Source organism: Protopterus annectens, chromosome 2.part2, assembly GCF_019279795.1.
Source record: "Protopterus annectens isolate FY-2018-M chromosome 2.part2, PAN1.0, whole genome shotgun sequence".
Classification (NCBI taxonomy): Eukaryota; Metazoa; Chordata; order Ceratodontiformes; family Protopteridae; genus Protopterus; species Protopterus annectens.
Genome location: NC_056730.1, coordinates 346,355,239 through 346,382,397, shown reverse-complemented (window position 1 = coordinate 346,382,397; position 27,159 = coordinate 346,355,239). Strand labels below are relative to the sequence as shown.

General features: G+C 35.5%; 1 protein-coding gene across 1 annotated transcript in view; it reads right to left on the bottom strand.

The window, feature by feature from the left end:
• COL19A1 (collagen type XIX alpha 1 chain) overlaps window positions 1-27,159 on the bottom strand; it is a gene marked incomplete in the record, with an annotated part of 3,251,042 nt that overhangs the window by 558,443 nt on the left and 2,665,440 nt on the right. Inside the window, 3 exon segments of the mRNA XM_044063894.1 lie at window positions 10,545-10,589; window positions 25,861-25,914; window positions 27,002-27,055. Coding sequence (XP_043919829.1) covers window positions 10,545-10,589; window positions 25,861-25,914; window positions 27,002-27,055 — 153 coding nt within the window.

Sequence of the window (27,159 nt, the reverse complement as noted above, 5' to 3'; positions counted from 1 at the left end):
AATGACCCAAGCCTTGAACGTACTACTCAAAGAGTAATATAAGAAATGTAAAACTAACATTTAGGACATAAGAATAAATTTGTAATATGGAAATCCATGCATAAATACAAACATTAGACAATATGAAAATGACATTTCTTAAGTGCTTTACCATTCCAGTGTTAAATAAACATGACATGTATTCTTATGTGGTTAGCTGGGAAAGGGTTAAGCAGTGATAGAGGGAGATGCAATAACAGGTTGACAATACAACATGAAAGATTTTATGAGGGAGGAGGACTATAGTCAGAAACAATCAGATATGAAAGTTGCTGGGATGGGAATAAGGAGGTAATGTGTCAGGGTAGTAAAAGAGAGGAGAACAAAGAGGAGGAGGAGCAATAGAGGACTGAAAGATGTTTGAAGCTTCTTTCTCCATTGTCAGTTTTCCAGGTTGTCTAGTGTTTGCAATATATGTGTGTGGTACCGCAGGAGTTCTGTATGGTCCATTACTTCAACATCTCAATCATGTCTGACAATCATTTTTATTTCCAAACATCTTTATTGAATTATCACTCATATAAAAGTAATCACACTATAATTAACATAAAATTTACTTCATATATATTGCTATATGTCATATAACCTAAGCAGCATTACATGAATTCTTTGATTTCTGCCTTTTTTACACAATAAAATTTTTATTAAACCATCACTTACTACATTGGCAACTATACATTTATACAAAACTCATTCTTCTCTTGTATGTATTGTTCCCACAGTTCCCATATTTTCCTATGTAGTTTGCTCTTACCCCTTCCTAAAGATCTCAATTCCAGTTGTTTTATCTCTGTTACTATATTCACTACTTGGTTTAGATTTTGATTATCATTTTCTAGTAACTGCTTTTTTGGCAGCCACTATTATTAGAGACAGCAAGGCCTTACCATGTCTAGGCTATTCCAGTTCTGCAGCATAGCTCAGAAAAATCATCTCCCTCATCAGACCAATCTGCCCAACCAGCAAACCATGTCTGCCAATCTTGTTTAGTACTCTACCAACTTGGCCTTCAGCTCTGCTAACTACTGTTCGTTAACCATTTTAAAGATGGCTGAAGATACTCAATACCATTATCTCTTCTGTCACAATGGATAACTGTATAACTTTAGCCATGCCTCACCTTATTCTTATTGCATTGTCTGGTTGCTGTGGTTGTGCCCAATCTATATGCACAACAGCGGTCGCATGCTCCCTCATATCAGCAGCAGGTACTGCCAGATATTGATTGACCAGTCAGAGTTTAATTAAGGCAACTCTTAAAACTGACATAAGGCTGCCAACAACTGTTTTAGCTTATTATTTAGGACAGTCATCTTCAAATGTACACCTTTATGAGATGAAAAGGAGATAGGCCTAGCTACTACATGCCCAATGTATGCCCAGACATCTCTAATGCATAGTTTGCATTTGTTCTGCAGTACAATGGCTATGAAACTGTTTCAGAAATAGTTGTTGCAGCTTTGGATGAGATTTTGTGTCTAGGTGAGTACTAATATAATATATTATATATAAAATATATAATATATATTATATTATATTATATATCTATATATCTATCTATATAGCTCTCTCTCTCTCTCTCTCTATATATATATATATATGTGTGTATATATATATATATATATATATATATATATATATATATATATATATAAATATAAATATACTATAACTATAATAAAAGTCTAAAAGGTTTTATTTTCTAACTGCAACGTTATAATTAACTCTACTAGGGAAGTTGCAGCAAAGCAGTTTTGGATTCAGTTTTAAAACAAAGGAAGTAGATGTAGCATATATGCAGCTGACCTTAGGAAGACTTATGATAGTGACTGCATATAGACTACATCATGGGAGGTGGATGTTTGTCTGAACACATACAATGGACAAATAGTGCATCTAACAAATATATTATTACTAGTAGGGTAGCATAGTATATCAGGCATCTACAAGATTTATTAAAATGTGCGGAAAAGTGAGTACAAATTCTTGCTGGCTACCTGGTAAGGGTGATTCTTAGTCTGGTGACATCCACTCAGCAAGAGTTTGTAAAAGAAAGACAGAGAAGTGTCAACTGTATTACAACTGTAACTTTCCTTCAATGGTAATTTTTCTACATTTGAGTAAGATATTTAATTTGTTTAATTGAACTTTTTAGGATGCCTTCAAAAGTTTTGGAATCACATGATTTTAGCTAAGTGTAAATTATTGTATTGCCAAACCCTTGCCAAAGCCATGACTGTCCTTCATCATCCTTCCAGCTGATCAGGCATGCTCTCCATTGGATGCCCATTTCACCTACTTCTCTTTATCTTTGCAGCCAGAATTCTTAGTAGCTATATTAGATCGTATCACATCCTGTATGGAATTCCATTATCAGCAGAGTGTGTTTTATTGTGATATTGACCCACAAATGTCTGTTGACTCTAGACTTCTAAGCCAGACTCAGGTGTTCTGTCCATTTGTCATCAACTTCAAACTTTCCATATGATTTTGTGCTATAAGAATATGGAAAAGACAGTAAGCTTTCTTGCTCATTGTGGTCTATGATCAACACTGGAACACATTACAGCAACTATGAGTCAACTGGAATATTCAGCATACCTGCCTTGTTTCTGAAGTTTCTACTTCTCTAGTGATTACCTAACTTAGTTGTCAGATGCCTCAAAACATTCTTTTAGGATTCTGTGGTACAAAAATCACTTGCTTATTTCTCATAGAAAGTTGATGGCTCACATTTGAAAAGGATGACTGTATTTCTATGACCCCCCTGCCCAAATACATAATGACTTCAGCAGCCTTACAGGTTTTTGGAACTGTAAGTACTTCATGTGCAGTCTTGTTTTTTTCCAGAACTTCTGGCAATTTAGTAGCCAGGCAGTAGATGAACTTGTATGAGAGAAGAAGGCTTTAGGACAAAGGGGAAGAGACATGATGAGGACCTGAAGAAATGACTGTGATGTAATTCAAACCATCAGGTGGCTTATGAAAACAAACCAAAAAAAACAAAAACATTTGTTGGCAGTGTTGGTGCTGTAGTTTTTTTTTTTTTTGAAAGACATTTTGCAAAGTACTGATTGTTTCTTTGTTACATAATGTAATAGCTCAGACGTCTTGGTATGGTAGTTTAATCATTTAGAAAAGGATTAATTGCCAACAAAGCTATTCAAATGGGGTCTATATCATAACATCAAAGTTCTCTAATATCGAATGTTATTATATTGAGCCCTAAATACCAAAGTGTGAAAACACTGAACAGTCAGAATAGTGAATTTTTTCCCAGGGAAAAAATCCGCTATTCCGAGAAACATACACACAGCACAAACACACACAAAAAACAGCCATCCACACACATACACTTAAAATCCTACACCTAAACTAAACTTTACCTACAGTACTAGCTATCCACTTACCTTAACCCAACCCTAACCCTAAGGTCCGTCGCTATCGCACACTCACCTCACCCGCTCCCTAAACCTAACTCACCTAACCCACCCCCTAACCCTAACCTACACACAATCGCACACTTACCTGATCCGTGCCCTAACCCTAACTCACCTAACCCACCCCTAACGCTAACCTACACACAATCGCACACTTACCTGAACCCAACCTGTAACACTCCAATATATCGAATGCTGAAAACAGCGAAGCCACAGCAACAGCCCACCTAATTCTTTCCCTGGGAAAGAATTCGGTGTCCTGCACCTTCGCTGTTTTCAGTGTTCGACATTACGGGTTCGATATTATAACATTCGATGTTAGAGAACTTCGATGTTATAATATAGACCCGTTCAGATGCAGCAAACCTCCCAATGTTATTCTCTAGCTCTTGCTTTTAGTCATATAATAGGGCTATATCAGCAGCACCGTTCACCTAAGAAACTCTTTATGAGAGGTGTGTGTATGGACCAACTCTGGTTTTGCTGGAGTCATGCAGCAGTGTACCTTCATCTGTTATGGGAATTCCAGGCAAATGGTATTACAAGGGTAACGAGTAAATATATTAGAGCAAAACAATCACCTGGTACAGAAATAACAGTCTCATTCTAGACGAAAAGATCTACATTTCACATATATCAGCAACTGAGTTATTAAAGGCAGACAGTACACTAAAAGGTTTAGAATTGTTTGCAGGCAAGACATTTTCAGTGAGTCACACTCAGACAGAAAAAAGAAGCCTCTCAAACACATCTGACACTGGAGGGCATATCCTGAAGAGCATAGGAAATCATTGCCCCTAGATACCTCATGCTTTTAGCCAATAACGCAATGTAACTTAATACTGTTTTCAGTAATCAAAAAAATCAAGTAATCTAGTCAAGCTTGAAAAATTGCAGATGAACTTGTCAAAGAAAACAGAGAATGAATTAAATATATACTAGTCAAATAGACTTCAGGAACTGTTCTCTGTATCTCAAGTGTTCCAAGAAGAGATCCTTTGTTAAACATACAGCATAATTTTGATGTAATTTCATTTGAAATCCTGTGTTTGAAGTTTACACTTCTTATTGAAGTGAATTTAAGTCCTTATATCCTTCTATTAACAGTGACCATAAATAGCAAAATAACAAAGCATGATAAATTCATTGTTGAATGACTTTTTGTTCTACGGAACATATCACTGCTCAAAATAAGCAAATACACTGTAGAAACGATCATGACAAATACCAAAATGGGATCAGTCTTTTCAAAAGCCAATACTTTTTAAAATAAAAATGTTTACTGATTATTTGCAGCCAGCATGCATAATCCAAATGTTATGTTGTAAGCCATTCTACAATCATTTGCATATTTATACAAACTCAGTAAAACTTTTACAATCAGTGAAACTAGTGTTATTTAATGAATTAGGACATCTTATAATACATGAGACTGCAGACTGTTATCAGTATTACCAACCGACAACTCTCCCATATCATCCAATTTTCTTTAAAATTAGGTTAGCTACTTAGCACCCTACATTAACTTGAATAAAATTTTCAACATTAAAGTCTTGCTCCATTAGCACCTACAGATATGGGCCTGTCAATATATAACTCAAGGAATAAACCATTTACCCCAAAATAGAAAGAATTCAAAATATCAAGTACAACCTTTATATACAAGCCTAGCTTTCAACCTCTTAACACAAAATATATGGAACAAGCCAAAGATAATTGGGGGGGGGGATTTTAAATATTGCTTTTATAAACTTAGAACATTGCTAGAATAAAAGGTCTTGGCATTACCATGCATTTTTCTTATTTTAAAATATTTTATTCATTTTCAAAAAACATGCATTTTTCTGAAGGATATGAAGTTGGAAGCTCAAATGGCTGTTATTTCACAAATTCAGTCCTTACAGATGTGCCAAAAAATCTAGAAAACCACAACTTTTATTAGGAAAAGTTTAAAAATATGAGGCAAAAATTTGGACATTCTGCAAAAATCTGGAGAGTTGAGAGGTATGTATACAAGTCCACTGTCTATGAGATAAATGCCATTTTCTTCTTGTCTTTATGCTAAGTCTTTATCCTCTTGTTATTTTATTTCAGATCTTACCTTTTCATCTTATATTAGTCGGCGCCATGGTAACACTCCTATATATTCACTTTATTTTCTCCTATATTATGTTTTTCCTACTTCACATTCCCTATTCCATACTACCTCTGTTATTCTTTTCATCTGTTCTCTCAGATATAGTATTTGAATTCTCTTCAATTCAGGCATATAACACCCCCCCCCCCATGTCATGTAAACCTTTCTTCTTCTTTGCTTCTCATAAATTGCTTCCTATAACTTAATGCAGTATTCTGAATGCTATGTTACTACAACTTACCAACCAAACATTTGCAGAGTCCTGGTATAAACCTCCTCTTTACATCTTCAACATTATTCTTCACATGCAATATGTTTGAGTGTTATGAATCACTAATTCTAGCTGCATTTGCTTGTCTCAACAACTGCAAGTGATCTAATCTTTACAGTCTTAAATACTGCTTCAAATTTGTCCTTTTCACAAAATAGCTATTTAACATTAATATTTTTGACAGATGAGAAATGTACAATTTTCTATTTATCAGTCTTTCCCTACATGTGTTGAATCCTGCCTCTCTGCCATATCTGTTACATTATCTTATAAATGGCTATCACCCCCACCTATTAAATACCTTTTCAAGCTTTTCAAACATTTGCTAATCCCCATTTGGGTAGCTTTTTTGTATGTGTGTCATTCACAAGACTTAAACAGAATGTGCTGGACAGGCAGATATGTGCCCTAGAGACTGCCCCTCCTATGAAACAGGTTTTATACCCATGGGAAGCTGAGTTTATCTATTACCCAATTTAAGTGCAACCTAGACCAGTGGATGGGCAATAAGAAATTTACACAAGGCCTGGCACCCATGTCCCTTATGGACAGATGTAGCTTATAAATGCCTGGTTCTCAATGTCCTATTCAGATACAGGGCATCATTATTCTTTTGGGAAAACTTGGCTAGGCTTAGAAGGAGTCCCTAAAGTAAGGAGAAACAGGAAGATCTGGAGACATCTGAAAAAGAAATATGCACATGTGAAAGAAAAAAAGATTTAATGTGGTGTAATATCTATGCAAAGGAGAAAGCAAAACTAATAAATACAAAAAGATCAGGACCAAAGATATTTGAAGAGAAATATAGGCAAAGGAATCCAGACATGGAAAATGTTACAATACAAAGAAATAAGAAAACAAAGAGGAAAAGTAGAAAATGAGATCAGTAATGGAGAAGTTAAAGAAATAGAAACTGAGGTTATGGAGTACCTGCAAAGTGAAGGATTCAGTGTAGAAAATCTAATTCAGAAAGCATCACAACAGGCTAGAGCAATGGACCTCAAAATTAAGGAGAAACCAGTGGAACAGTAGCAATTGGTCAGGTACCATATTAAGATATTTTGGAGCCTTCCACAGGAAACCAATATAAATGTTCACTTGAAACTGGACAACAATGGAAGGAACAGGAAACTGTGGAAACTCTGACACAGTCAGTGCTAAGGAGTGATAGGCCTGTGAGTTCCCATATGACAGAGCAATGGATGGTAAATGATGAAATTGAAGAGAATGTGCCACAGGATCATGCAACAAAACATTCTATGGAATGCCCCCAGGAAATAGAAAACAAAAAATGTGCCCTCAGTTTAGAAGAAAACGAGCTAAGAGAAGAGTTGCTTGATTTAATAGAGATAGATAGACATAGTAAGATCAATGAAATAAATAGACTGCAGAAGGTCAATAAAAAACAAAAATTCAAAAGTCTAATAAAACAAATGAACACAGTAATTAGAACTGTCCACAGAGATCCACACGGTATAACAGAAGTAAATAGGATATATTACTGTGCAGCTAAATTAAAAACTGATAAAGTTATACCACAAAAACGCTGGGTAGTGAGGGAAACGAAGGGGAGGAATCGAATACAATCATGGAAGTATTGAATAGAGAAAACTAAAAACCAATCAAGGCAAGAAATTTCACTGTTAGAAGAGTATAGAAGAGGGAATAGATCAACCAAAATACTTAGAAAGAGAGATGTGATAAAAGTAGTGTGCAGTATTAGAACAGACCAGAATCTATCATGCACCATCTCAAATAATAAATTAAAAATGTCAGCACAGGCAGAAAAACTTAGAAGATACACAGATAAATATAAAGGAAAAGTACAAAATGATCGATTTATTGATGACCCAAATATGGTAAAAGGAATTGAAAGACGACCAAAAAAAGAAGAACTAGATACATTTTGGGGAAGTATCAGAATATTTTGTGGAATATAACAATGATGCTAAATGGATGGAAGAAGTAAACAAAGAGTATGAAGAGAGACTGAAACAAAGTTAAGAAAAGCATCTAATTGGAAAACCCCAGGCCCAGATGCAGTGCCTAACTTTTGTTAAAAGTATTAACATCTTTGCACAAAGATTTAGCCATGAGTAAGAACTATTTATATGCACAGCCCAGACAGATACCAACCTGGCTAACAACAGGAAAATCAATGCTCCTACTTAGGAGTAACCTGTAAGCCACCTTAAAAATTATAGACCACCAACTTGACTTCTGATGCCATATAAACCATACACTGGAATTGACGCTGACAGAGTTTATAGTCATTTAGAAGAAAACTCAATCATGGCAATAGAACAAAGGGGCAATAAAAGAAAATCATATAGAGCAAAGGATCATTTGTTGTTAAATAAAGTCATAGTGGAAAAATGTAAAAAGGGGAAGGTAAGGCATGGATTGACTACAAAAAGCATTTGATAGTATCCCACATCCATAGATAAAAGAGTCCTTAAAAATGTATAAGATACACCCTACATTGATCAACTACATCACAGTGACCATACACAGTGGCAGACCATTTTGCAATTAAGCCCATGATAATGGACACATTATTATCCCAGGGATAAAAATTCAAAGGGAAATATTCCAGGGTGACTCTCTCACTGCTGCTATTCTGCCTTGCCTGTAATCAACTAAGCTGCCTGCTTAACAGCTTATACCATGGCTATAATTTGGCTCCTAGAAAACAACAAGGTGTAAAGAATTCTCATGTTCTCTTTGTTGATAATTTAAAACTGTATAGCTCATCAGATGAGGAACTGAAAGCACAACTGCAGCTTGTCAAAACTTTTTCAGATGATATAAGAATGTAATTTGTTCTTGATAAATGTGCAAAAGCAACCTTTAAAGCAGGAAAACTGCAACACCAAGAAAACATCAGTTTGGGGCAAGAGTTTGATATAAAAGAGCTTGAGTAAGAGGGGGGGTGTAAAAATATTTAGGAATTGATGAAGGATCAACAATAAAACATGAACAACTGTGAACAATACTTAGTAAGGAATATTTTAGAAGACTTAAATTAATCCTGAAAACAGCATTGACATCTAGGAAAAAAATCCAAGTCATAAACTGATTTGCTCTTCCTGTCCTAACTTAACAGTTTTGGAGTGATTGACTGGTCCCAAAATGGGTTGGATTGATTAGATAGGAAAACAAGAAGGATGCTTCACGCTCACCAAATGATTTGCAAATTCACAGTCATAAACAACATGGTAAAAAGTATCAGTAAGAAAATAATAATTTTTGCAGGGGGAAACCCCTCCACCCCTCAGCATTAGTAGCTGCAATCCCATACCTCCCACTATTTGTATATAGCATCTTTTACATTGTTGTTATGGCAGGAGAAATAAAAATCACTCATATACTGACATTTTTCTTTAATTACGAATTACAATATTAAAATATTAGTGATTGCACATACAGATGTCCACCACACTCTTCATTATGACAAAAAAAAAAATAAAGGATGTGACAGGCACTTTCATGTCATAGGAAGGTTCCGACTTTTATAAATGTCTATACTATGTATATTGTTGCAGATATTGTACATAATTCAGTGGTAGCATTTTTTATTTGAAAATGTGGAAATATTATTGGCATATTACTGTTTTATGTTTTTTGAAATAAAACTCCTTAGTCCTTGATGCAAAAGTAGATTTAAAACTTTGTATCTTTATTCCATGTAACAAAAAAGTTGATAAGCGCTTTCGCATAGATACAACTATGCTTCATCAGATAACTTTTAAAAACAAAGCTCTCTATTTTAAACTAAAATAGGTGGGAACTTAACTCATTAGGTCTTCAATTTATCACTTAAACAATCGAATATGCAAATTCTGTTCTCAAGACCCTGCCAACCTTATTCATTCACAAGTGCAGGAAAAACAAAGTAAGCATTTAACATTCATTGTTACTTTCTTTCTAACAACCAGGAAAATATGTATATGTAACAAGTGTAGCTATCACCCACTTATGCACATCTCTTTTTAGAGCCATTCTTATAAAGAGCTACTTTAAAACGAACCTTGTTGTTTTACCGGAACCTCTTGTGAACACTTTAAAACATTTTTAGGCAACCCATATATCTTGAGTTATAATGCATAGTCTTCTTTTTATGTGAATCTCAGTTTGGGACTTGTGAAATTTGGTCTCTCAACAGAACGGTTGCATCTTTTAGTTTGTGTTTTATGTTTGTAATATAGTTATTAGAACATCAGAATTTTCATATAGATAGACAGATGGATAGACAGATGGATAGATAGATAGATAGATAGATAGATAGATAGATAGATAGATAGATAGATAGATAGATAGATAGATCCTTAACAGAAACAACACAACCTGTTTTTATTTCTGTAATGCAACTATTGTTGCCAGCTAATTTAGGGCTGCCTTAAGAAAACACTAACATCTGTGATGAAGAAGTCCTTTTTGTTACATAACAGCTTCACTACATCTAATTATACCCCTATATGTCAGCATATATGCGCTGCTGGGTGAATTATTAGACAGTTTAGGTACTGGAAGACATTATAATACTTTCTTGATCTGTGTGCTTGATTAATGACTTTGTTGCTGTTTCTTTCATAAAAAAGAACAATATGAATTGAACATTTTATCACACACTTATGTCTTTCCATAGTTTACTTACAGGGGGCCCTGGTGGTCCCATTTGTCCTGGTGGTCCTTCATTTCCCTGTAAAAGAGAATATAGTTATTGTTTAGTTACTTAATGCTGTTGGTAGAAGAACAAAATCACTCCACACAGACATATTTATGTAGCTAGTACCGTTAACATCATAGTTAAACAGAAACAGGATCCACGTGGGATCACTCCACACAGACATATTTTTGGAACTAGTACCTTTAACATCATAGCTACACAGAAACAGGATCCATGTGGGATCACTTCACACAGACATATTTTTGGAACTAGTACCTTTAACATCATAGTTACACAGAAACAGGACCCATGTGGGATCACTCCACACAGACATATTTTTGGAACTAGTACCTTTAACATGATAGTTACACAGAAACAGGATCCATGTGGGATCACTCCACACAGACATATTTTTGGAACTAGTACTTACATCATAGTTACACAGAAACAGGATCCATGTGGGATCACTCCACACAGACACATTTTTGAACTAGCACCTTTAACATCATAGTTACACAGAAACAGGATCTATGTGGGATCACTCCACATAGACATATTTTTGGAACTAGTACTTTTAACATCATAGTTCCAGAGAAACAGGATCCATGTGGGATCAGTCCACACAGACATATTTTTGGAACTAGTACCTTTAACATCATAGTTACAGATAAACAGGATTCATGTGGGATCACTCCACATAGACATATTTTTGTAACTAGTACCTTTAACAGCATAGCTACACAGAAACAGGATCCGTGTGGGATGACTCCACACAGACATATTTTTGGAACTAGTACCTTTAACATCATAGTTACAAAGAAACAGGATCCATGTGGGATCACTCCACACAGACATTTTTTTGGAACTAGTACCTTTAGCATCATAGTTACTCAGAAACAGGATCCATGTGGGATCACTCCACACAGACATTTTTTTGGAACTAGTACCTTTAGCATCATAGTTACTCAGAAACAGGATCCATGTGGGATCCACCTAATGCTGATGCCCAGGTGGTTCTTAAAGACCATCTACAGCTCACACTTATTTCCCTTACTGCAGGCACCTGTGCAGCTACAAGAGGCCAGGATTTCGTTAGACTGTACAACAGTGAGGATAAGTCTTTCAGGAAAAGAAATTTTTAAAAAGAACAGAGCAAGGATTCATTGTCATGTTACTGGGGAATATGCTGATTGTATGTTATTAGAAAATCAGAAGAAAAATCTCCTACCAGTGGCACTACTGAGGTACTGAACATGAACTTTCCCTTATTGTGGATGCAAATTATATCATCTGGCTGATCAAAAATTTTTCATGATTTCGACTTAATTTTCAAATCAAAAGCAAGTTTGTAAAGTGTTTAATCAGGATGTGAACATTCATTCTGCTTTACTGGACTTGGTGAAAAGAAATCAGTTTAAATAATGAGTTTGTGAATTTGGTGAAATGTTTGCATAGCTGCTTCCTTAGCTAATGCAATGTGAATTCAAAGAAAGCAGATGAACATAGATACATGGCTCCCATGAGTTGATACAACTAGATCAGCAAACTAGTATTGTTAGAACAATAATGCTATACATAAATAATGGATTTTTTTTATTTCTGTAAGGCACAGTTGAGTACAATCACACTTAATTCTTTAGTCAAAGTGAAGGAAAATTGTTACTGTTATGTCTGCTTTTACATGCAAATTTAAATGTCCATTAGTACACCAGTGAAATATAACAAAGTTTAGCTTATTAAGGCAGCAAAGTATAAATTAGTCATATCCTTTTTCTCAGAGTTTGATCCTCACAGTATCTAATTGCATGTCATTGACCAGACCATGAGCTGAAAAAAAGCTAAGTTCATCTGCTGGATCTTATTCTGTGACTAAATCAACCATCTAAAAATGTATGCATTTTTCTGCATGAAATATTATTTCATAATAAAAGTAAATAAATAAATTATACCAAACAACTATTTACAGTCATTTAATTAGATAAGTGCACATTGATTAAAGACTCTTAAGAAAGGAGTTAAGGATTAACTTAATTATTTAATTTAACTGCAGTTACGATAGCATGTGAGATGCCTACAGAAAATCTAACTCTGAAATAAAATCATACATTAATGTTGGATGTATTAAAATACAGGAATAATATTTACGTTTTTTTCTATATTGTGCAACAGAGTATTAAAATAGTTGTATTGGTGTAACACTATGGTAGAATGACTGTATGTGAGATAGAATAGTAAATAATAATACATGATGTGCAGGAAATAAATAACAGAGTACCCTTTGACCTTTTGGTCTGCTGAATGTAGAGCAAGGGAATTGGATGTTACATAACTTCAAATGACAATGACGTATATCTAGAAAGCATCCTACACTAGAGGTACGCTTTAAAATGAAGAATGATATAACGTGCATTCCTTTATTTTATATAATTAATAAATGTCGATTTTGCAATTTCATTTATGAAGACTATTGCAATCATTGAATATGTCTGACTGATCCTCAGTATCCATGTGAGGAAGACAAGGCAATTCACATTATTAAAGAAACTAATTAGATTTGTAATAAAAGTAAGCAAGTTATTATCGCAAATAACTTACTTTCAGAACGTCAGAAGTGAAAGGATAAATAAAGCATGGGGCAATATCTATAACTACACATGATATACTTCCCCACACCACAGTACCTTACCTGGGGCAATAAATTCAGAACCCACATCATACAATTGGCAGGTGCAGAATCGGAGAACAGGAAGGCAGCCAGTGATGTTCTGCAAGGCTTAGTGAAGGGTACTTTTTATTTGGAATTTACTTTTTCAATCTCCAGATGAAGAATCAAGACTTCTAGTTAACTAAGTCTGCAGATAACTGCACAAGGGCATTTATTAAAACCCTCCCCTTGATGCTCAAACTCTCCAGCAAACACCTGGTGTATTAAAAATGGGCTTAAATTAACTGCTAAAAATTGCAACATTGTTACAGTTAATAGACGGTCCTTCTAAAGATAATATTCCCCTTTAAAATAAAAGTGCTGTTAGGGAGCTTGGAACTTGGATTGATAGTTCCCGTTCTTTTGATCATCGATCATCATGTAATAATAATAGGAAATCCTTCTAATTAAAGCAACTATTTGCAAAAGAAGTATCATCCAACTCTAAAGAGGTCTTTGCACCCTCATATTCAGGAATTATTTGGTCAGTCATTGAATATAACGGAGCCATTCTGATGAACCTCACCAGACATAGTAAAGAATTAGAAAGATCCCTCAGGTTCCTAACTAAAACTGCTGGTTTTAAAACCTTAAGCCACAAATGCTGTCACTTTATTCAGTACTGTATAATCTCTGCCATTAGGAACCCAGTGATACTGGATCTACAGAAGTCAAATAGTCCCTGAAACACCAGATTCAGGGATCTGAATATTCAACAGCAGATTAATAAAACATGGTGGAGAAACAGGCTCATCACATAGCGCATTCCTCACTTCTGAAACAGACTCCACCTGAAGTTCAAATGGTGTGATATAATAACTTCCTTCAAGGAATGTGGATGGTTGGATTGAAATTCATGAATTCACTCTAGGCTTGACTGGTTTAACCCTCCTTAAAAAAAATAAAAAATAAAAGAAATAAAGAAAGTGAGAGAGAGTCTAAGGGCTGGTATCAGCAAGTTGTAATGGTTTTAACACTCAGTTTTCTTGAGTTTTCCTATGATTCTTATGATTTGTATCAGCTTCAGGATGGAATTTTACTAAGACTGAAGCATTAAGAAGTGTAAGTTTGAATTATTTTGTGGGTAAGTAGCATGTTACACAACATGACAAAATAAATAGAAGAAGCTGAGTGATTTCCTGCATAGTCACAGATGTAAGATCACAAGAAAGTAAACATGCATTTGATTGGTCAAAATGCCTTTTTCTGATTTCTTCACCCAACTCTACAGAACAGATTTAAAGAGTGAGTTGTTGCTGCAGTACTGGCACACTGAGTTATGTGCCATTTATGATTTTGACACTCTCTTGCCAAATCATACTAGCCTATATCATAACTTTACATTGGCTTTTCATGTATGCTTTAGAACTGCCAGTTATTGGCATTATCTGTCTATCTAGCTAGGTAGCTAGGTGCCGCTCTATGTAGCAAGCTAGCTGTCTTAAAAGGACTTTAACGTATGATGTGGTTATAGTATCAGAAAGTCATGTAAATAATACAATTAATTGATCCTGGTCTTAACTGGTATATTTTCAAAATGCAAATTTTTACATAGGACAGAAGCCAACATGCAGTCATAGAAAAAAATATAAAAGGACAGTTTGTGGTCTTATTCAGCCAACAGTCATAATGTGGTGCAAAATCAAAGCTTAGATCTGCTGTGGAACAATTGAAGAGTCAGAATTTAGCAATCCCTACATGAGCATACAGTGTTCATTGCAAGATATTTAATAACACTGCTTTTAGGTGCTGATAAGTGGGTAGATGCATGATTGATAGTGTGTAATACAAAATACATTCTAAAATATTTAGACTCCCCCAAAAAGTGCTTTTTGAGTGAATAAGATGGAAGCTGAACGGTTAGAGCACTGACACAGAGATGCAAAAATTACAAGGTATGTGGTTTAAAGCTAATTAGTGCTATAGGTATGGGCCATAGCTACATCATAGGATCTTTGTAGATTGTGGAGCAGAAGAGAGATATTTGCCCTTTGGTAAACAGACAATAGTCTGGCTGTACTTAAGGTGGCGCATTAATTTATTGCCTGGGCAATAAATTTGTTCAAAAACCTGGATGTGTATTTCAGTTTGTAACAGAGTCACGCGTGATTAGTAGTAATACATTTTGCAATGCAAGATTCAAGATAAGTAGTTTAGGCTAAAGACATTAATAGATGAGAGATTTTATAGTAAGTACCAAGCAGACCTTTTGTTTTAGCAAACAGTCTTGTCCAGATGAACATCAAAAGTTAGTAGAAGGTTAAGCAAGACTCAATGGATATGAAGTGATTTAGCTGAATGAAGATGTCCTCCTTGTGGTAATGACAAAGTCAAGTAAGAGGCACATGGGAGAATAGCTTTTTCTGAGCTAAATAATACACTTTCTGGTTTATGGAGTTTAGGAAGAGTCTCACATCATTAAACCAAACACTGAACTAGTCAAGGCTGATGGAAAATATATTTTATAGGCTTGGGTTGAATATGTCAATTAACAAGATTACCATGTTACCAGCATATGAGATGGTTAGGATGCCAAGCTGAGAGACAGCAAAGATATTTATAAAATAATAAATACAACAATGACACCAGGACCTATCCTTGTGGAATATAAATGACTACTTGTTTTGAGTGGGCAAATGTGTGTCTTATTTTTGCAAGGTAGTTTTTGATGAAGAGGTAGCTTCTCCTCCAGTCCAGATAGACAGGTATATAGTTCTGCAAATTAATATATAAAAATAGTAATATATTCCCATGTCCATGTCCTTCCACATACGTCCTTTAAACTAATTGTGTGCTGTGCTTAGGGAAGGAAAGACATTTACCTGTGTAATGCATGTTTTTTGCATATACTGGCATTTCACTCTTTGCATGTCTGTCAAAACAAGATCTCCTTTCAAGAATGACCTTGTACATCACACAGCCTTGTATTATTTTCACCTCCCAAAGATGATCACATATTTGCTCTGCGCCTACCTCCCTGTCTTGCCTAACCGATTTATGTCTACAGCATGACAGTCTTTTTTTGTAGTTGAAATACCTCACAGTGTGACTCATAAATTAAAACTTGACTAAAAATAAATACTTTAATGGAAATCTGTAAGCATGTTTGTTCTCAACACATAACATCATCAGAATGAAAGCGCTTACACATTTCCATTAAAGTATTTATTTTTAGTCATTTGCAGTGATTTATTTCATATTTTTTACAGATTCTAAGCTTAAGTCTTTGGTGTTTTTTGATCTTATAATATTATGTTATCTATCGACCAAGAGCAATTTTACCCGGAGAGACTGACCATCTTCATGGTAGGTTGTGTTTCCTGCAAGAATACTACTTACGATTTTGTTTACTTTAAGCAGCTTAAGACGACCCTTCTCTTGTCAGAAGCCACAAATCCATTTACATTCTACGTTATGAATGACTTCATATAAGAGGTAAGTGTGTAACTATGTACTTTTTCTGGAGTATCACACTAGATGGATATAGCATAGGGACAATAATGCTATGGTGTAGTAATTTCAGAGATGTGTGCACTGTCCAGCAATATCCTATAAGTGGACATCCCTAGGTAGAAGACAAGAAATCTGTATCACATTCTGTTAATAGCCCACATATGTTTGACAGTATATTAACCGTGCACTGCTCTCCATTCATATACAAGTCCTCTACAGTTATTTACACAGCAGATATTGCCCCCACTCCTGAATAAACATCATCTCTGAACCCAGACGTATACCCTCAAAAGCAACATCAAAAAGCACTTAGCTGTATAGACCAGCATTCAATTTGATCACATGTAAAAGGGCATTTTACAAACCTGGAATGATATTCCTGAGAATTTTCTATCTTTTAAAACACTAAAATATCACTTAGACACTACATGCTCAAACCAAACCATGTAAATGTATTAAGAACACATGGGCTCATGACATTGTGTTTTACCCCTTTTATGTTGCAAGTTTTGCACATTTACTAAGTATGTTGTCTTTTGTTGCTGATTTTATAAAAGAATGTCTGGTGCTGACTTTTGTTGAGTCTTTTTTTCCAGGGGGCAATCCAGGAGCACTGTCTGGTAAAGTGACTTGCTCAGAGTCACACAATAGACAAAATGGCGTAAAAGGAACCAGGTCCTAGGTACGTTATTATAAGAAGTAGGCTGTTAATAGCTCAGTGTATTTAATCTTCTACACTACCTGCCAGAGTAATGTCATAGTATGATGGGTACGGGCAATACAATTCTGACATGGAGAATTAGAATGGTGACAACAAAGGATGCTTGTGAGGAGATTCTGCCCAATGAAAGAAATGTAATAAGCAAACAATAAGGCCTGGCAGGGTGTATGCTCATGTGCAATTAACACCCACCCAGGGGTTTCATGAGGCCCAATGCCACAGGAGGAGGGCCTGTACACCCCTGGAAGGGCATTAATTACCCATTAACATAACCTGAATGGCATTATTGCACTTAGAGAATGGACTCTCTGTAAAATTGTGTTTTACTCATTTTTTTTTAAGTACTATATAATTTTTTATATATTTTTGATGTAAAATAGTTCCTCAGTCTAATGCTTCAATCTTGCTGTAATATACATTAATGGTGTTGGAGGAAGAATTTTACATCAAAAATATAAAAACATATGTTGAGGTAAGAGGTCGGGAGGCATACCTCTCAACCTTTTAGAACAAGAGATCTGGACAAAGCCATAAATAATGGGGGAACAAAGGCCCAAAAATAGGAACAATTTTTAAATATTGCTTTTACAAATAGAGAAAGTTGATAGAACAGATTTTGCATTAGCATGCATTTTCTGAAGTGAATAAAGTCTGAAATTCAAATGCCTGTCATTATTTTCTGACTTCAGTTCTCAATGCTTTGCCAGCAATTTACCAGAAAACCAAAATTTTATGAATACCATACCAAAAATATGAGGCAAAAATCTGTACAGTTGAGAGGTATGAGATATGCAAACACCTTAACTGCTGCTGCCAGGGATCACTGTCACTCTTCACTCTCTCTCTCTCACACACACACACACACACACACACACACACACACACACACACACACACACACACACACACACGGTCTCTTCTGCTTTCATATATGCATTCACTGTCATTCACCGACGTACACACATATACACAATTTGTTACTTTAAGTTTCTTTTCTTTTTTCCAAATAAAGCAGAAGGACTTAGAAGTGGCTTCAGGTTCCAGTATAAAAACGTTTAATAAAACACAAGTGCTTTCGTAGGTGAATCCCACTTCTTCAGATGTCAGTACAAATTAAATAAAACCATTCCCCCTTCTTATACACACATCACATGATACACCAATTAAAGCATAACTCACATTTAAAGTTGTCAGTGCCATAATTCAGCACTTAACATATGCTTTCCTAAAATACATATAATTAGTTCATAGATCAACAGATTAAAACATACATATATAAAATACATTGATGTACTTGTAAAATAAAACATTGCATAAAACTTAAATACTTCCATAGACTACCTGAAAAGTGGCCTAGATTTCAATTTAAGCTGCATTGGGACATATTCATTCAGCCCATGACCAGTGTCTGCTGTCAGCCTCACTCTCCACTTAGCTTCTAACTCCTCAGTGGCATTACGTAAATCACCTCCCCTAATGTTTTCAAAAGTCCTACCTATGGCTAGAAATTTAATTTAATAACAAAATCCAAAAATATATAACACTTCAAATCCTATCAACCTATCACATTCACCTTATAATAAAGCCTTAAAGCACTACTACCTACACATATAGAACCATATAAAATACTAATCAAATCATACCGAAGTATCTTGTTACAATACAAAAAATACATAGAAACACAATTGAAATAAATATTGTATAAACTTACAAAACATAAAACTAATATGGAAAATAAATATAAAAATAAAATAAAATGCTATGTTTATAAATAATATACTTATATAAATATGTGTATATATCAACTACTATAATGTGCATGAAACAGGAATAGTATATACATAATACCAGGGACAGATATTTCACTTAATATTCCTACATTTTCTTAGCATGGGCTTGATTGAAGCCCTCTCATTAAGCCCAGAACATCTATCTGCCCTCAACATGATTATCCAGTTACTTTCCTTACATTCAGTGTGATTCCTAACATCCCCTTCACGTGTACTCGGAATTATAACCTCTAGGGCTCTGAACAAAAACATATGTACTTCACCATGCTTATATAATGTGATAGGTTGATAGGATTTGAAGTGTTATATATATTCAGGAAGTTTATGTTTTGGTGTTATAGATCTGAAAAAGCTCTTGTAGCGAAAGCACTAATCTTTTTAAAATTTATTGGCCATCTGTGACTTTGTGACTTTGTGAATGAATTAGTTTTTTACGTATTTTAAACTGCTTCGCTCCGTTTCCATCATTTTTGGATTTTGTTATTACGCTTGTGACTCTGGAAAGGGAGCGTTTACCCGGTGTGTCGGCAGTGATTTTATTTTAGAAATTTAATTTAATTTAAGTTCATGTTTTGTAGATCCAGATCAACAAAGAATATATGACTACAAGGTTTCTGCTACATGTGACACTGAACACATTGTTTATCTGGCATATTGTGTGGAATGCCAAAAATTTTATGTAGGGAAAACCGATAGGTCCTTTAAAGAGAGAATACGTGAGCATATCTATTTTATTGGCAAAAAGAGTAAAGTGAATGCATTGGCTAAGCACATTATCAGATGTATATTTATATATGTATGTTTTAATCTGTTGATCTATGAACTAATTATATGTATTTTAGGAAAGCATATGTTTAGTGCTGAATTATGGCACTGACAACTTTAAATGTGAGTTATGCTTTAATTGGTATATCATGTGATCCGTGATGAGTGTATAAGAAGGGGGAATGTTTTTATTTAATTTGTACTGACAGCTGAAAAAGTGTAAAATCCCATGACTGGAAGAATCCCTGGTCAGCCTCAGTAAGAAGCTGAGATCCCTCATAAAATCCTCCAAAGCTAGTTATGAAAACAAAATTGCCACTAATTCTAAAGACAACCACAAAGCATTATATAGCTATGTCAAGAATCTCAATGGCAACACTCAGATCTCCTCTGAGTTACAGCACAATGGCACTAAATATACAGAACCAACTGATATTGCCAACATCCTGGCAGATAGGTTCAGTGCTAACTTTACCCCCCCTTAACCCCTAAAGGGCTCATCTCTATACCAGAAGAATGCAAAGCTTCTGTAACCATGGCTGCACAGGTAAAAACCACATTCTCGAAAGCCAAGAACACAGCATCCATGGGACCTGACAACATCCCAGGCTGTGTTCTACATGAACTACAGAATGAACTGCCACCCCACCTAAGCACCATGTTCACTCATAGTCTCACTTCAGGCTTTGTGTCCACTGAATGGCGCACAGTGACAGTTATCCTACTCCACAAAGGGGAAGCCACCATGGACTCCGGGAACTACCGCCCCATTAGCCTAATGAGCCTGGTCTGCAAGGCCATGGAACATATCATCATGGAACTTATAAACAAAGACACTGGTAATCTCCAAACTCTGGACCCCACCATCATGTCTCCTAAACCTCTTTGACTTCTTTGAAGCAATCCCCAAAGCTGTAGACGTGGGTAAGGTGGTTCACACAGCCTATCTAGATCTTGCCAAGGCTTTTGATACCATCTCCCACTCTGGAATTATAGATAAACTCATTAAACTAGGTATAAATCCCTATGTCACAAGATGGGTTGCCAACTGGCTCATTGACAGAACCCACTCTGTGAAAGTAGCAGACTCCAAATCCGACTTCATACCAGTGACAAGTGGAGTACGACAGGGTTCAGTCCTGGGTCCTCTCCTGTTTGGTATCTACATTTATGAAGTACAGGCTAACACAGAAGGGCTTTGGTTAATGAAGTTCACAGATGATTGCAAACTAGGAGCCATAATTGAAACTCCTAACGATGTGGACATCCTGCAGAAGGGCCTCACTGAGACAGATGCCTGGTGTCAAAGCCATGGCCTCAAGCTCAATGCCAAAAAGTGCATTGTCATCCCCTTTGGTAAAAACTCTGTACCCATGAGCTACCACATAGGTGGTAGTCTATTTAACACTGAAAGTGTGATAAGAGACCTTGGGACACAGGTGGACAGTAGTCTCTCCTTTGATAATCACATCACCACAGTAGTCAGAAAATCTTTCTACGTGGCACACCTCATCACAAAAGGTTTCTCATCCAGGAAAAAAGAGGTCATTGTTCCCCTCTACTAGTCACTCATTAGACCCATTATAGAGTACAACGCCCCTTTTGGTATGTACCTCACAAGACATCTACAACAACTGGAAAGGCCGCAGAAATACCTCACAAAGAGGATTACTGGCCTCAACCAGATGCCCTACGTAGACTGCCTCAAAAAACTGCAGCTTCACTTTGTCGCATATCGCCTACTCAGAGGCGATCTCTGCCTAACATACAAAGCTATGTCAAACCCAGAGCTGTTGGACATACTCCACTTAAAGAAATCCCAATCCCTCTGAGCTACACGCTATAGGGACCTAAACCTTGTCACCACAATAAACAGAACATGCTGGAGGGATAGATTCCTGTCCCAGAGACTTCCCACACTCTGGAACAAACTACCTATCTATATCAAGCAAAGCTCCTCATTAGCACTCTTCAAAAAAAATCTTAATGATTGGATGGGAAATGGGAAATTCACCCCAGGGATTACCTCTGTCATTCTGCGTGACAGGGGCACAGGAAAATAATTTTATTGGGTGGCAAAAGCCAGGGTACTTTTTTGGCTAGGCTTGTATAGGCCTTAGGGCCGATAGCCTAGTACCTACCTATAAACCTATGAAACTATGAAAGAGCTTGTGTTTTATTAAATGTTTTTATACTGGAACCTGAAGCCACTTCTGAGTCCTGCTGCTTTATTTGGATTATTGGATTTATTTTGTATACAGGACATGGTTACTCAGGAGCATCGTTGGCAGTTTTGTGTTTATTGATTCTTTTCTGTTTTACTTTATACTCACTAAACAGCAAAACCACTGCTTAGCAAGTGTAAAATAATGTCTTGATCGATCTCACTGTTCACTCTCGCTCTCTCATACACACATACACAGTCTCTTCTGCTTTCAAACACACATATATACACACAAACTCTTCTGCTTTCATACACGCATTCACTCACACAAGCAGACGGAAACATAAATACACTAACTCAGATACATACACACATATACACTTTTTTCTGTTTATTTGTTTTTTACACAGCAAAAGTGCTGCTTAATGAGTATAAAAATAGTTTGATCGATCTCACGTTCCCTCATATGCACGCATACACTTAAACACACAGACATACACACACACACACATACTTTTTTTTTAATTTTCTTTTTTTTTTTACATTTTGCACTCACTAAACAACAGAAGCGCTATAATGGTGGCTGTTAGGTTTTTTTCTTGTTCGAGTTCCATTGAAGCTTGATATGCTGCTGTAAAGTGGTGGACTCGTTTTTCAGCGGGCATTACTTCTACATTAATACCCTGCTGGAGAACGCTCGTTCTGCAATCAGGGTGCTGATTTAAATTTTGCCCATTCTCAAGATTCCATAAAAGCATGTGCTATCTTTGTGTCAGATATTACAATACGGGTGGATGACAGGGTAAACCTACCTGCAGATGAGACTACATTATGGGGTAGGATAAGAGAGGATGTCTAAAAGCAGAACTAAAAAACTAGAAAATTGGTCTTAGGGCAGCTATTTTTTATAGCTTTCCTTTGCTGACCATTTTAGTCACATTAACTCTATGGTATATTTTCTGGTGAGACCAGGAATGTTATTTATACAAATGGAGATCAGGATTTTTTACCTCATCTAAAGGACTGTGTCTCTAGAATAGAGAAACTACCCCCATGTTGTACTACAATGTCAGTATTTTTTTTTTTTTTTTAGTACTAGAATTTTGAAGCCAAGCATTCGGTCTGAGAACTGAACCCACAGCCTTCTGGTCTTCCAGGTCCCAAAGATGAATGTACAAATGTCTAAGCCTGGAACAATTACAGAAGAAAAAAAATAACATACTACATATAGTCTTTAGGAGTTAATATCAGGGATATAATCTTTTAGTAAAAATCCTTGTTGCTGAGATGGGAAGAAATTTCTGTGTTTTAGTTACAGAATCAACAAAAGCAGTGTAAATAGATGTCTATTAAAACACATAAAATGCTGGAATATTTCATGATGATGTTTGATTCTAGTGACCAAGAGATTATTATGCCATTTTGCTGAGTAATGTTATGACTGAGGATAGAATACCGTATGCTGCTGTAGAGGCCATAAGTAGAGATATTGTACCAGCTGAGGGGGGTGCACAGAATGCTAGCTACGATGACTGGGAAATTAGAATGCAGAAATTGTGGGATATAAAGGATAGGGATATTTTCACTTGACTAAAGAAGACAAAAGGAAAATTACATTCAAAGAAAAACATTGAATGGTCATGTGAAGAATTGTCGGCATGTAGGATACAAGAGGGAAACAGAGTGGGGGGAGGAAGGACACTGTTTTCAGATTTAAGACTTGCATTTTAAAGTTTTATATGAGAATGCATACCTATGCATGGAAGATGGCATATAAGAAGAATAATTCTTTTGAGTAGATTCTGTAATTTTGTTTGAAAGATGTGTGGTAAGTGGAAATGGTGGCAGGGGATGTGGGTCTAGCCAAAAAGGTTTTAAGGGGATAGGTGTTGGGTACTAGCTCAACTAGACTGTTATTATGTTTATTTCTACTAACAATATATAAATATATATATATATATATATATATATATATATATATATATATATTCATGTATTAAATGTTTTATATATATATATATATATATATATATATATATATATATATATATATATATATATATATATATATAAAAGCAGAAGACAACAATATATCTGTATTATATGTGATGAACTTCTCACTTTACTAATGGCCATATTAACCCTCTAACTTCCAGTGTGATTTTGTTGCAAATCCTTTCAAGAATAATTTATACTACAAACTACCTCTGAAATCATCCAACTCTCCATTCTAATAATCACCTTATTAAAATTACTTTTAAATAGCCATGAATAGTTGGAGATTGACACATAAATCTTTACCAAAAATGTTAAATGCATAGCTCTCAACCTGTAGACATTGAAAACAGGAACAAAGACCCCTGGAAAGGAGGGGACATCCAACCAAAAATATGGATATGCAAGATAATAAACTTTGAATTCCAAATAGTACATAACTCTTCGGCTTCCAGTAGGAAGGTGGGATACTACTCAGAAGCACGTGTTTAAAAATCAGAGAGTGACAAAAATTATGGAAACATTCAAACACATTATCCAAGAGGCAGTACAAAATCTTTAGACTTTAATTAACTGTATTGCAAAATTCTACCACACACTGTCATTTATTTTTGCTTCTGAAAAAAGATTAAATATGTTTGCCCTTGTTCCTTAAATTAATGATACAACTATTATGTTGGTCATGTGGCATGGTTTGTAAATACTAGACAGCTTCAAAAATCATGTGCGATGAAGGGGATTCAGAAAATTGTGCAGAGTGGTAAATCAAGCCTGAAAATAAGGACATACATCCAAACATAGGCACATCATGTGCAGGGATAAATCAGGCCTGAAAATAGTAATGTTCCCCCAAAATAGGGTTGGTTGAGCGGTCTGATAAGTCATAGCCTCTTAAGTTTAAGTTTTGGAGTATGCAGTACAAAAAGCATACTCTATTATAATTATGGTAGCATAGTTTTCAAAATATAAAGTAAGTGGAAGCAAAAATATGTATTTTTCAAAATCATTAAAATTCTGACTTCTCATTACTGAAGCATACATTATTCATGTAATGCAGCCTTTAATTTATTCACTGCCTGCAGCTGTCTGAAGCTCATTCCCACATATCTGTACATGAATCTGGTTACTTACTTCGGCTTTGGTAACTGTTTAAGGAACAGATGTACTGCACAATGTGTAAAGGTGTTTGAGGGGCTCAAACCTGTTTCCATAGGATGTAGCTTCTTCACACTTCATTACCTTAATCTGCCATTTGTTCTAATCTTAGACTTACTGAGATTTCCAACACCTGAAAGTCGACACATGGATCCTTATGTCTTAAGAGTTTATTGCCTTTCATTTTTCTGCCTTCTATTCTCCCACCATTGTTATCTTTTTCTGTGTCACTGTCTATTGCAGTGGAAATTATTATGATCACACATTTTGTATTATCACAAACCTAAGTAAAGTAGGAGAGGAATCTGAAGGTGAAGATGTGAGGTCCATGATCTATGTAAATAAGAACAGCAAATAAGATAGTAACAGATACAGAGAAAAAGTATTGTTTAGCCTGGTTTCCCTTAATTAATGATAGATCTATTATAATAAGAATTTATTTTTTTCTAACCAAAATACTGGCAATCTAACCTTATTACTAAACAATAATTAACCGGCTAGCCTACATGAAAACATGCACTGAACATTTAACAGCCTCACATATGTCTGTGTATTACCTTTTCTCCTTTAATTCCCTGTGGACCAGGATGCCCAGGTCTTCCAGCTAGACCCTAGAAAGAAAAGCAATCGGTATTTTTACTAAAATGTTAGTGATGAAAAGAAATGTACAGTGAAAGTTGCCTGAAAAAAGAAATGCAGTTAGGTAATAATTTGCACCTGCAGTTCAAATGAATTTGGTGATGAGAAATACAAAATAAGTTTATTTCATCATATTTGTGATGGTACTTATTCCCTGTATCTCAGTGAACCAGCAGACAGTGACTGGAAAAGACAACTAGTGGCAGATTATTTTGTTCTTTTTATGAAATGTAGATAATACAGATCTCTGGGTACAAAATAATCTGCTATGGTTTGAATGCAAACAAAAATGTTTGATATGCTTATTTGCTTATAAATATCTTATTGCCAGTGTAAATAATTTTCAGTAGGTGTTGTTGTAAAGAGGTTGCCAAATCCCTTGAGCTCCAATTATAATCAATGTAACCATTCCAAATGAGAGCATATTCTCATGTTTATGCATTTACTTAGACTAATGCCAAAAACAGCAGCTCTGCAGACAACATGCAAACTGAAGGATGTCTACATTATTATTTTTTTTTCTTTTACAACAGAGATCACCTTCAGCAGGAGTCCAATCAAAAGAACACTACATATGATGTGCACTACTGTCACATTTACTGAGAATTTTTTAATACAGTCTTATTTACTATTCCAAAAATCCAGCCTACAGGAAAAAAACCCAACATTTCATCTACTGGGAAGTCAAACTGCCATAAGAGGCTATGTAAGATGTGCACTTACTCCTTCTTTGTCATGATTAAGGAAATGTTTTCTAATGCATAAATCACAGAATGAAGGCTGCCAGCTTTAATTCACTGAGGTAGGTACAGACAACCTCTTCCAAGAAGCAGTCTTATCTAAAATCAGTAAATTAGCCTGCACCTGAGTTTGCTTAGAAGTGCACAGCAGGTTTAAAACTTGGAAATCCTGTTAATATGAGCACCAAGTGTTATTTGGATATGATATATCATAAATTATTCCTTATAGCTATTTAGGGAGATGCGCAGAACTGCTCACATATAATGAATCACTTTGTCTAAATGTAAAGCCATTAGTTTTATTAGACTGAGTACATACCGGTGCACCAGTGAAGCCAGGTTGGCCAGGGATTCCTGGGATACCCTGAGGACCCTGTAAGACAGCATCTTTAATTAAAATGCAGACTCTGAATAATGTTACTTTATTAAATTAAATCCTAGCAACATAACAATAGGTACTATGCATGCATCTGAAGT